Below are 12,822 nucleotides of genomic sequence, written 5' to 3'. Positions count from 1 at the left end.
AGGTAACAAAAAATAATGATGGGTTAGGAGAATAGAATGTTAGCTTACATAGACTTTGCTAACATATATTTTCCGTTGGTTTAGGGAAATAAGATGTTGCCTTAGACTCCCTAGGGCAACATGAAAAAAACTATCATAAAAAATATGTTACCTTAGCCATTTTATGGGCCTTTAGTAACATATTGGCCCCCTGTTGCATCATAAATTTTATGTTGCAGAAGGCCTTTTATGGCGTAGTGTTGCCCGACACATTTTTCGAGGCATCTGTTTGATATTTTATACGACTTTAGTGATTAAGATAATACCTCTAAAAGATCAATGAAAGAAGTGATACATGGTATTCACTTTAGTGACCAACTTGATACTTAAACCATTTATAATGTATAAAGGGTCCTGTTCCCTGACAATTGATTGTCAGGGAACGATTAACCAACAATCAATGTCCCAGCCGTTGGATCAACAAAAGATGAGTTTATTTTTGTATCCACGGAAAATAACCGCGGATAGTCTGTTTTTCTAAGGGTATCCGCGCTTATTTATTGCAGACACTATTAAATTTTTTGAACCATCCGCGGAAATTATATGCAGACAACACAGATCACTTTACTCGAATCTATATATGCTCCTAAATTCCTAAATTATTTTGATAAATACCAGAGACAATTATGAAACTCCTCGAAGTGGTTTTGTAGTAAAAAACAAACGGTTGAATTTTGATAAATGATTAAGTGAAGAAATATGAATAGTGATGCGGGTAAAATGATACTCCTTCCGTCCCCGTCATTTCTATACAGTTTCGTTTTTGGATGTCCTATCATTTCTATACATTCCAAAAATAGTAACTTTAATAATATAAAACACTATTACACCTAATACTTTCTTCCACTATCTTCTTTCTATAATAATATAAACACTATTACACCCACTACTTTCATCCACTATCTCAAATCTATCATTAAATATAGATGGGGCTCACCACTTTACCCACTTTTCTTTTAACTTTACTCATTTTTTACACTTTTTCTTGGTCTCCATGTCCAAACCATTTGTATATAAATGATGGGACGGAGGAAGTATATATTTGATTTATAGTGGCTTAAATGAGTCCAAAATTAAATGAGTTGATCAGTGAGAAATTTTGACGAAATGAGCAGTCAATTTGATATAAAAACCATTCTAATAAGGAGTAACTTGTGATACCCTAATTGAGAAGGGTATTAGGAGAGTATTTTTGATCTATTCTAGTGACATCTATGTCAACGGAAGTGGAAAAATATGATATTTTTGGCCTTTTGACCCCTGGTCAAGTACAGTTAGTGCACAAAGCGGTGGAATGTGTGGGCTATCCGGTTTGGGCTCAACTTATCCTGCCGTCCAATATGGTTAAGAGTGAGATAAATAAAACCATCCCAGCCGATGAATTTCATTATCCACAATCATCTCATGTATGCCAACTGCAAAGTGGTTGATAAATCAGAATTATCCAAATATCGAACAAATACCGCTGCTGTGCAATGACGTGCATTGCGTCCCAGCTTCCGCTATCAACCGTGATATCACACATCAAGCAAACCCACCAAATGAAGAAGACGTTTATATTTCACAATGCGCTGCAGTTTGAGCTCAGGCAGCATCACACCGTTTCACCATTGAGAACCAAGGCCCTCGCTTCTTCTCTTCTTCTTGGAGTAGCTGTAGAGTCGTCGTCATCACCAGCAGCAGCATACTCCGGGGACTTGCAAGTATTGCTCCGCACCACGTCAGTCTTCTGTAAATCACCTGTATCTTTTTCACTAGTCTTTTATACTCCCTTTGTTAATATAATAGTCTAACTTTTTTTCATGTATTTTTTCATGGTTTTGACTTATATTTAAAATTATTTTTTAATTTTTTTATAAATAAAAATATTAGTATCATATTTTAAAAATAATATTTATAAATATGCGGGTAGAGCGGGGATATCTTATTATTTCCTCTGTATCATCATAATAAAAATAAAAAGATGGTATATTGTTCCTGCCTGTGTGGCAAGACCAAGGGTTATATATTAACCAGGTATATTTATCGACTTTCACAGTACGGGGCTTCTCTTTGTGTACTGGATTGCCAATTTTGTGGTGCCTGAGCTCATCATGAAGGACCTGCAATCTGACAAGACAGATGAAGACCAAGAAACAAAACAAAATGACTCTACAGATTGAGCAAACAAATATCCGGACATTTGACGACTACTTCTATTTTGGCCTGTGGGTTCTAATATTTCCCCTGTTTTAAAGATACTGGCTAGTGGCTACTGGTGGTATTTTGGAGTGTGAGACTGATTAGTTTCAACTCCGGTGGTAAAATATTTTCAGAGATCTTCACAATGTGATCTGTTCATTTAAGTACATAGATTTAAAGTAAGGCGTTCATAATTTTAGCACATATATGGAGAAAAAAAACCATTTCAATATCAGAACTCTCTAACTTTATATATCAAAAAAAAAAAATGATTTACAGTTGCATGAGATTTCAAGCATGTTTAGACATTTGTCAAATCATTATCAACAGAAGAAACCGGTTTCTCGGCTGATGATGCATTGCCATGCTTAGGAGGCTTCTTTGAAAATATTGATGCAAAAGATTGTTGTTTAGGGGTTTCCTGTGAATTCTTCTGGTCTTTAGGTGTTTTTTTCGACTGTCTATCCTTTCCACCAAAGATGAGGCTAAGCCGCTTGAATTTACTTTTTTGATCACCCCCTGTTGAACCCTCATCAGCATTTTTTGACATATTTAGAACTTCATCCGGATTAGATAACATCAACTCGACAGTTTCATAGACCTGCAATAACAATTTATTACAGGAAAGTCAAAGATCAGACTGGATGCATAACACAACTATTCCATACAACTACGAACTTCTAAAATTTAGCAATGGCCCCAGTAGATGCTGTGTTATTTGATGGGATACTGCTTCAGTCTGATTTTTGAAATAAAGCACCAAATGATGTGATAAAAAATTGCTGACTGCAGCAATTCTACAACATTGAATTTTAAGCACTCAAAGTGATCCACCAAACAGTCTTGTATAAACTGACTAAACTGACAGTAAAAAAAAAACTAACAGAAATGTGGTGACTTCTGTTTCTCAAAAATTATAGAATACTAAGCTGCGTTGGGGTTAAATGGCTATTTAGTCAGTAAACCCCGACTTGCGGGTAGGTCATCAAACAAAAAAAAAAAACTTGCATCTAAGTAACTAAATGCCAATAAACATGCAACAAGAATATTATATTCAATAGAAATCACAGCCGCCAAATCCAGTTGGCTTTAGACAACTTTCATAAAATATTAATACATTAGCGGAGACAGAAATTTATAGTTGTGGAGGAGGCTTAATTGAACAAATATTTATAAGATAATACACTCCCATTAACTTTTGCCATAGTGGGAGCTAAAAAGATCTGGCATCAAATACTAGGCCCTGTTTGGAAGTTAGAGGTTTGGGGCAAAATTAGAGGTTTGACCACTAGAATCTGCTAAAACTAGTGTTTGGTAGTTAGCGGCTTGAAATAGAGGTTTGGATCGAAAAAGCTAAATTTGAAAAAACTACTTTGAGGAGCTTTTTGGGTTAGAGGTTTTAGTTTGTGTCAGAAAAAACTAACCAATCAGCTATTTACCAAACAGTTTTACGAGAAACAGCTAATTCAATCCGCTAGTCAAAACATCTCCTTCAATCGGCTAGTCAAAACATTTGATTTAATACGCTAACAGCTAATTCCCAAACATGGCCATAATCTTTTCTACCCTAATGGGGGCTAGAGTCCCCACTAGCGCTATGTAGCACAGCCACTTTGCATGAGGTGCACCTCAACTCCACATTGACTCCCCTTTTTTTTTTCTTTTTTTTTTGCTAATTTCATTGACTCCCCTTGACCCACTCTAACTTAAAAAATCAAACCAATCTAGAAACCTACCAGGCTAGCTTACTCTTTTCTCAGTAAATCATAGATCCAGTTATCCCCAGCCACATTAAAGTTAATGAGAAGTCTAGGGATACACTTGTACATATGTTGTAAATTAGATCTTAGATTGAGTAGTTATTCTTGATCTTTGAGAGATCACCCTCATAGTGATGAGCTCCATGTATCCCTCTCCAATTATTATATACACATTAAAGCATTAACATTCAGATGGTTTTGATTAGATTCCTTTAATCAGATATACTGGCATCTATCATGTTATAGTCAAACTTTGCATAACTGTACTCAAACTTGGCATTTATTTATTGGTTAGACTCATAATTGTACTCGAAATTTTGCATTTATTTTTATGATATTTTAGATTCTGAACATATAAACACACAGTTGGAATAGATACATCTTGGTAAAAGCATAGACAAGCTGTATTAAGTAAAGATGAAGGGGGAAAAAAGCGAGTTAAAAAGGGGATTAAAATATGAAGTTCGGGTCCGGTTGGGGTTGTGCGTTAGTCTTTGCAGAGTTACTGGTCCACATAGTGAGTTAACGTTTTTGACGTTATGCACCGGAATGGAAGCTTTTTGCTTTAGGTACTTGACTACAGTTTGTTAATATAGATGACCGACTCGTAAATTGAGCTTCAGTTCAATGACCAAATTGCTATATAACCCGAAGGAATTATACCGACTCTTCGGAATTAAATATCAATTGTTAAAGCACCACAGATTTTCCTCCCACACAGTCATATGTAATGACCATTACTGGTACCAACTACCCTTCTCTACTGCATAATTAACACAGGGTAAATGCATTTTAATCCTAGGCAGTAGGAACGATACCATCAGTCAACTGCTCAACTAAATGAGTACACACATGTTAGTCAGCTGCAAAAGCATACCTGGCATATATCATCAATTTTCTCAACCCAGATTTTGCCTTGACAAGCAGCTATAATGTAGTCTTTGCACTCAGAGAACAGCTTTGAGATACTTGAGTTTGCGGCAAGTCTAGGCTCAGCATTTATAAAACCTACACCTAGCTGCAATTGGAACATGTATATTAGCAGCAAGTAGAATTTGTAACTTAGCAAATTGAAATCACAAAACTAATTTAGTATGCTAATAAGAGAAAGAATAAAAAACAAGTATATTGGTGGAAGAAAATTTTGGGGTTACACATGATATATAAGACAATACTCAGTGTGCATAAGAAGCAACAATAAAAAAAATACAAAAATGGAAGATTGTTACACCCTTACAGGGAAAGAATCTCAAGACAACTTACAAGAGAAACAAACAACTGTTCAAATAGCTCAGCAGGCGAGATCCCCTCAAATGCATTCAAAATACCTTCCCTACAGACTCGAAGAATCAAGAAAGCTTTATCAGATCACTATTTTAGTACAAAAGCTGAGTCACACATTGAGTTAAATATCAAGTAAGTGACTGACTGCATCCAAAACACAAAAGTAGATCACTAATTGCAAATTTGACTCAAACTGATCATCAATTAACTCAATTCGATCGTTCCATTAGAGTCAAAATTAAAATTATCCAAAATTGGAAAATGGTAACATAGATGGCTAGAGCTTGTTTTGGGCTTCAATATGGTTACTAAAACTTGCTATTTGGCTCACGGAATCATGGCAAAAGATGGCTTTGATTCTACAAAATCTCAAATAAGGAGAATTAAGGCCAGATTTTATCATGATTTTGTGAGCCAAATAGCAAGTTTTAGTAACCATGTTGAAACCCAAAACGAGCTCTACCCTCCTATGTTACCATTATTCAATTTTGGATGATTTCAATTTTCGACTTTAAAGGAATGATCAAACTAAGTTAATTGATGATCAGTTTGAGCCAAATTTGCAATGAGTGACCTACATGAGTTTTTTGGACGCAGTCAGTCACCTACTTGATATTTAACCGGTAGCACATTACATATGTTAACTTACACAGATAAATCCTCATCGTAGAGTGGAGATTGTTTGATAGCTGGTACAGGTTTTGAAGTTTCCCACAATTCACGCCACAAATTACCTAGATGTTACCCAAAACCACTTTTTAACCGGGGCTTTAAGCCGAAAAATATGATAATTATAACATCATAGGGTAGGAGGATGTACCTTCTTTCTGCATTCTCCCACTTAGTTGACCCTTGGTAGAATGTAAATCAGTGCCTGCCGGGGACTCTTTAGCTTCATTACAAATTTCTGGTTCCATCCAATCAGGAGGGGAGTGCCATCTTACGAAATCTTCTAAAATACAACCTGGATTTGCTGCCTAAAACAGAATAAGAGAAATGCTGTTGGAATCTTTTGCGAAAAAGAAGACTAGATATATATAAGAGGAAATAGGAACTAACAAAAGATAACGCCGGAGAGAAAATAAAAATAGAGATACAACTGACTTAAAAGCTTAGAGACAGGACCGTGTCTAACAATAACCAGCTTTTAACACAGGATACTAAGCCCTATACCTCATCTAATATTTATCCGTTTAACATAACATTCAGACCACAGCAGAGTGCAGAAATGGACTTTAGATATTGGAAATACTTTACCTTAAATGCCTGCATGTCAGAGAGGAGTTGAGAACAACCAGCACCGACACTGCACAGACAGAAAGGTATATGAACATTAAGTACACAAATCACTAAAACTATTAGTACAACACTATAATCTAATCTAGCCATGACTCTAGTTTTGCTCTATCCTTGAGAAATTTAGTACTTGCGTGGCAATGACTTTATTCAGAGTATAAAAACCAGGGCGAAGCTACCGATGTGATTTAAATTTGATTCATTATCATATTGGTCAAAGAAATGTCATAAAGTACGCCATCAATACTCCAACCGTCTATATTAGGTCAATGCCACCATATACATACAATGGTTAAATATGGTAAGGTGAAGTGGCAGAGCAAGAAAAGTATTCAAGGGGTAGCAAAATTATACTTAAAAATTCCTAGTGGTCAAAGAGAAGCTATAAATTACACAACTTTTTAAGGGATAAATTATCCTTTTTGACACCGGACAAAAAGTTTAATCTCTTATTTTGTACAAACACTTTTCTTCTTCACATTCTATAGTAATAAAAGGCTGGGAGACATACATGCATGAGTAATTACATTCTTATAATTAATGATATTTGTTAGAAAGCTGAGGGTACGGCATTGGTACTCGTCATTAATACTAACTTCCCAAATTAGGAATACATGAATCTACATTCATATGTATAGTAGTGATCCATTATCATTTTCTGGTCGCATATCGAAGGTAATGCAGAACATAGGCATTTGTAAGAGCCCTTTAATAATTGAGTGCATGTGATGTTAAGCTTGCATGTGCAATCTATAATTTTCCCATTGTGGAAAGGGATCATTATATAATAATTGACTGCTTTTGCTCAACCTACAACTTACTTGACAGTATAAAACAGACAAACCAAACATACCCAGTATATCCCGCGTAGAGCGGGGTCTGGAGAGGGTAAGTTGTACACAGGCCATACCCCTACAAAGAATAAGGAGGCTGTTTCCGTGAAGACCCCCAGCTTAGTGCATGACAAATATAAAGTTATATATATTTAAATATGTGTGTGTCTGACGAATACACACACACACACAGATATATATATATATATATATATATATATATATATATATATATATATATATATGCATCCAATTAATCAACACAGAAGAAGAAAGTAAAAACCAATGAAACACAGTAACACACTATCTGAAATAATATACGAGTTAGTTGACAGTGTTATTTTTGCGAATTACAAGTCCACAAGTTGACCGTAGTAATGATCAATATATAGTTGTCAAATTCCCCAAGTCAAAAAACCATCAGTACTGATGTATACTAATAAAAAAATCATAGACACAGAAGGAAACCATGCGGGCCGCAATTAACTAATAGCACAAACCTGCCTGTACGTAGCACAAACTCCTCGTTTTCTTTAATCAGATCTTCGGTGAGCAAAGGTCCTTCCTAGCAAACACAATTTATAGATATGTTTTTTAAGATGTTAGGGGTAAATAAAAAGGTGATACTTAATTAAGTTATAAAGCATACTTTGGCCAAACCTGAGTAACAGGGGTATACATAGGTTCACCAGTTTCCAGCATTTTTAAATTGTCACACTGTTTATCTGCTCCCAATCTAAGAACAAGTTCCCCAGTGCTAATCTTTGCATAAAAAACAGGGTTTAGAGGAAGTGCGTCTGCGGGAGTAGTTGACTCTTCACCATTTATTCTGGCTTGCATTAATAAGACAGAATCTAAGGACTCGGCGGCAATAGACTGACGCCTTTTTCTTGAAATACAACAGTTAATGACCTGCAACTGCTGATATAGAAGACAGGAATTTAAGTCCGGAATCTCGTCAACCGGTATACCAGGAATATATAGCCCTTCAGACCAGAGTCTTCTCAGCTGCATGTCAGACAATTATAGGGAAACTATCGGTTAACATTATATTTGATAACACCTTGCAATACATCTGATTAACAATCTACATATTAGAAATTAGTATTGAAGGATCTGGATCACTGCTTCTTAGATGAGAGTAAATTAACGAGCTGACATTCATGGGAGGAAAACATTTTATTTCTAGCACTAGAACAGACATTTATGAAAATTCTTTAATGAAGGACTTAGAGAATGGTTATTGAACCTTCAACATATTTTCTGAATCATTGTGAAAAGGTTTCTGCATAGACTCACTAGTAAAATAACAAACTTCGCATTGCCACATCCATAAGTTAATCCTATAAGGTCATGGAGTTAACAAAATCTTTATTGTAGTTAAACAGATTTTACAATTTTCTGATACTTTCAGGAATTTTAAGTGAACAATACAGATCCAGTTCAAATCCAGGAAAAGCACCCTGTTGTAACACAAACTTCATAATAATAAAAAAAACCATGGAATTTAAGGAGTACTAAGTCTTCGTAGGACATGAATTCAATTTCATTGTAGTTATGGTTAGGCAAGCTTTTTCCAGAAACACAGAACCATCAATACTCATATTCCAACCTTTTAGTAAAGCATTTTTGAAGGACACTTTCACAAAAAACTTCAGTAATTTTTTTTTTGTTAAGAATTGGAAGCAGGGTTATAGCCACTGTTGTTCAAACACCATATTTGCCATTATTTTCACGAGGTACACTAATGCAGAAAGATGCCTTGTTATTATATCATAAGATATAACTTACAAAAAACCACATATCAGCAATAACTGGAGGATAGGTGGACAATGAGTAATTAACACGGTTCAGATGAGTTTAAATTTTGCAAGGGAACTTACTTCGGCAACAACCCTCAGCCAAAAGAAAGCCATTTTCTTCAGGGTTTTCAAGCTTCCGACTGCCTCAGCAAGCTTAATAATGAAGCTTTCAGGAGGAGCACCATGAATTTCTTTGGGTAATGATGAGTTTGCAGCAGTTTCATGTCCAGAACCAGACTCCGTCTCCGCGTGATGTCCTTCTGCAAATGTCTTGTAGAGATTACAACGGAAGTGAAAGATCATCAAGGGCAATGCACAAAATTGTAATGAAAAATCTTTACTAGGCCACATGAATTTACCAAATCCTGAGTTATAAAGCTACCTGCATCAACCAACATATTGATCAGAGACAAAGCTTTTGTATCAGCACTAAACTCAGAGGCAAACTTCTCTTCTTTTTCCCTTAACACTAATGATTTCATTGCCAAGAAGCTCAAACTAGCCCTCTCTCTGACAGGGGACGAAGATGTGGAACATGCCATAAGATCCTTAATTGTCTTATAATTCTTCCCAGCCCTAGTACGGGAAGATGCCAAAAATCAAATTAGAGTATACTGAAGGATTAACAAACATTGCAATGTTTAGGAGCAGAAGCGTATACGTGACTAACACAATCAACGGGATTGTACAGCCAAAACATTTTGGGTAAAGGAAATTGGTAGTTGCTAACAAAATCAGCGGGGGAGGGGGGGTGTATTTAAACAATAAATGTTAAATGATGCTACATACAGCTTCTTAAATCAGTGGGACATCACTGATTACTTGCAAGGATCAAGTATTACAAGTATATATATACTTTTCAATGAATAAAAAGAAATGAATTATTTAGTAATTCTATCAAAAAAACAAACAGAATAAGAGATGATACACCAAATGTCAATAATAACTTACTCGATAGCAATAGCCAATTGCTTTATATAGGCAACCGGGGGAATGATATCTACATTCACCACTTTCGGATTCTCCGTAAGGGAACAACTTTCTAAAACCTGGAAAAAAAAGGTATAATAAGTTTTGTTACCTTATAGGTCAGAGTAATTCTAAAACTAGCACTTTTCTATAACACAAACCGGTAAGTTTGAAACTGAAATGATATCATTGCCAAGTTCTAATGTACCTTCACACAAAGTTCTAACGTACTTGGCGATTTCCAAAGTAGACTGTTTAAATAAAAGAAATAACTAAAGCTACATGGTTGGCTTGTGTGGGCTTTTGCTACACTGAGTCCTGAGGACCAATTTCATCATGACCTAAAAAAGACTTTATGTTTCATACTTCATTCAGCCTTAAAAGTGTTGGATTAAGATAATTTGCACTTAGCCTGGCAGATACCCCTTCCCTCTTGGCAATAAGAGAACGAGTGAAGCCTGAGTGGAGTCATGTGTTCGGGAATTTCTAATTAATGTAATTGACCATAACAAAAATGTCAATTCAAGGACTCATGGCCCCATGTCAGTTTCTGTAATTCAAACATCACTGCTCCAGTTTTTACCCAAATTTGATGGTTTTCGGCGAAGACTTTAAAACTAGTTAGTTTCATTAATTTTAAAGCCCTTGACTTCACTTCTTATTACAGAAATTTGAGGGTTTCATCATTTAAAAGCTTCCTGGTTAGCTTCAGCCTCATAAATTTTCTAAATAATACAACATGTCAAAGCAAAGTAAAACAGCAGTATTCTACACAGGCAACATTCATAAATCCGGGTATCGTTTGAAAAAATACAGCCATATGTAATAAGTTTCCAAAAGGAAGTCTATAAAGACAACAATTAATTAAACATATCTTTTTCCTTTACTAGATAAGTATTCCCCGTTAATGTACAAAACCCTTATTCTCTGAGTGGTTGAGAAATTAGATTTGAGAATAAATCCATCAGCATTGAATATTTGTGTGCCTATCAATAAGCAATAAGTTGTATGCAAATCATTTATATAACGTCATACAGTGGAATCATCAAAGAAAATATCTCGAATAGTGTATAAATGCCGTACCTTTGGTTGAGAAAAATCTCCAGGATTCTCTAGGTACAAATTCTGATCAAAAATGGCAAATGCCATGGCGGAATCGTCAGGTGAATTATCGTCGACTCCCTTGTTTCGTGTTGTTATCTTCTTAAACCTCTCCTGCCAGTCGTGTTTGGCCTTTATCGGAGCTGGTCGCCACTTCAAGTCCTTGACTTGGCGGTTAATCTAATAGGATTGCATTCGTAAAAAGTCAAATATCAAAATTCAAAGAAGACGAAATGGATTAGAGATCCATGTGGCAATAAAATGAGAATCGAAAATAAAAGAATGCGAAGATCCTAAAAAAAGGTGAATGGATCATGTACCTTAGAGGTGCCAAGAGGAATAGGAGAATCATCGGAGTGAGCATGAGAATCTAAGAGACATGGATATGAAAAGATGAATAGGAGGAGGAAATATAGTGAAAGATTAAAATTAGTAAGATGAAAAAGAAAAAAGACCTGGATGATCGGTGGATGTGAGATGGGATTTTTTAGTATTAATATCCGTAAGGACTTTCTCCGCTTTCGCAGCAGCGGAATGAAAGGCCGTCCTTGCTTTTGATACCAGCGACGGCGGTTCCATTTGCCCCACCGCCGCCTCGCCCAAAATATTTGCTGCTACTCTATTATTTACTGGACCCCACCACCGCTGTTTGTGGGGAACTCCAATTAGATGATGATGGTAGTTGTGGATTCAAGGGTTTCACTACTGTTGTACTATGTTCTAATAATGTCAGCCGCGATTAACAACACTACCCGATTACAGGATGTGGATCGCAATTTAATCATTGCTGCTTAAATGCAATTGCTGCTGCTTCTTCATCATTTTTTTTTTATACCTTTTTTTTCTTGTTATTATACCAAAATTATTTACCAATCGTAAGTGTATATTAAAAATTAAAAGAGAGGTATAATTATTTATATATAGTTATTTAATGCTAATAACTAAGTGTAATAGTTTATTTGCATTCAAAAAAATTTATAACAAAGTAATTGTTGATAATACTATTCTAAATTTTTTAAAAATAAGAACTAAATTTTAAAAATAATAATTTAATTATTAAAATATTACAAAGTTTAGTGATAACAATATTTTAAGAAATTGAAATTTAGAATAATAAATTAATTATGATATAGTATAAAAAATTTATATATTTTAAATATATTAGTACCCTTTCTCATATAAGAAAGCCCAAAATTTAAAACTAAAACAAATATGAATGAAAAAAATTATTTTTGAAAATCATATTGAATAATTTTGCTTACAAATTAATTTATTATTATTCGTTTTTATTATTATATTATATTTAACAATTATGTAACATTTTCATATTTAATATTATAAAATACATCAATGTTTTATTAAATATTGAAATTGTTATTTTATTTTGAACTTTTTTTAAATAAATTGTTAATATATGAATTGTTAAGAATATGTGATGCTTGATGATACAAAATTATTTTATTCCTACTTAAAATAAAATTAAATGTAGCCCATCAACGGATGATGTGGTACTGTAACAAAGCTGGAACATCTTAGCAGTTGATATGTTAATAATGC

At 34.7% G+C, this 12,822-nt stretch overlaps 1 protein-coding gene across 1 annotated transcript; it reads right to left on the bottom strand.

Annotated features, from left to right (window-relative positions):
• Nucleotides 1-2,428: 2,428 nt before the first annotated feature.
• LOC108223595 (uncharacterized) lies at nucleotides 2,429-12,068 on the bottom strand. The gene is made up of 14 exons (XM_017397918.2): nucleotides 11,721-12,068; nucleotides 11,586-11,635; nucleotides 11,248-11,445; nucleotides 10,147-10,244; nucleotides 9,578-9,771; nucleotides 9,277-9,455; nucleotides 8,054-8,401; nucleotides 7,894-7,958; nucleotides 6,522-6,570; nucleotides 6,085-6,241; nucleotides 5,914-5,998; nucleotides 5,244-5,313; nucleotides 4,858-4,998; nucleotides 2,429-2,821 (listed from the first exon to the last, which is right to left on the bottom strand). Exons 1-14 carry the CDS (start codon nucleotides 11,842-11,844, stop codon nucleotides 2,522-2,524), a joined length of 2,058 nt encoding a protein of 685 aa, XP_017253407.1. The 5' UTR covers nucleotides 11,845-12,068; the 3' UTR covers nucleotides 2,429-2,521.
• Between the last annotated feature and the right edge of the window lie 754 nt (nucleotides 12,069-12,822).

This window comes from Daucus carota, chromosome 5, assembly GCF_001625215.2.
Source record: "Daucus carota subsp. sativus chromosome 5, DH1 v3.0, whole genome shotgun sequence".
NCBI classification, from domain to species: Eukaryota; Viridiplantae; Streptophyta; class Magnoliopsida; order Apiales; family Apiaceae; genus Daucus; species Daucus carota.
Note: the sequence above shows the minus strand (reverse complement) of the source record. Positions and strands in the feature narration are given on the sequence as shown.

Coding starts and splice junctions, on each gene's coding strand:
- LOC108223595 (XM_017397918.2), bottom strand. CDS start 11,844: ATGGAACCGCCGTCGCTGGTATCAAAAGCAAGGACGGCCTTTCATTCC. Junction 4,999..5,243: donor AACAGTTGTTTGTTTCTCTT/GTAAGTTGTCTT, acceptor TTCCAATTGCAG/CTAGGTGTAGGTTTTATAAA. Junction 2,822..4,857: donor AAATTGATGATATATGCCAG/GTATGCTTTTGC, acceptor TTGTTATTGCAG/GTCTATGAAACTGTCGAGTT.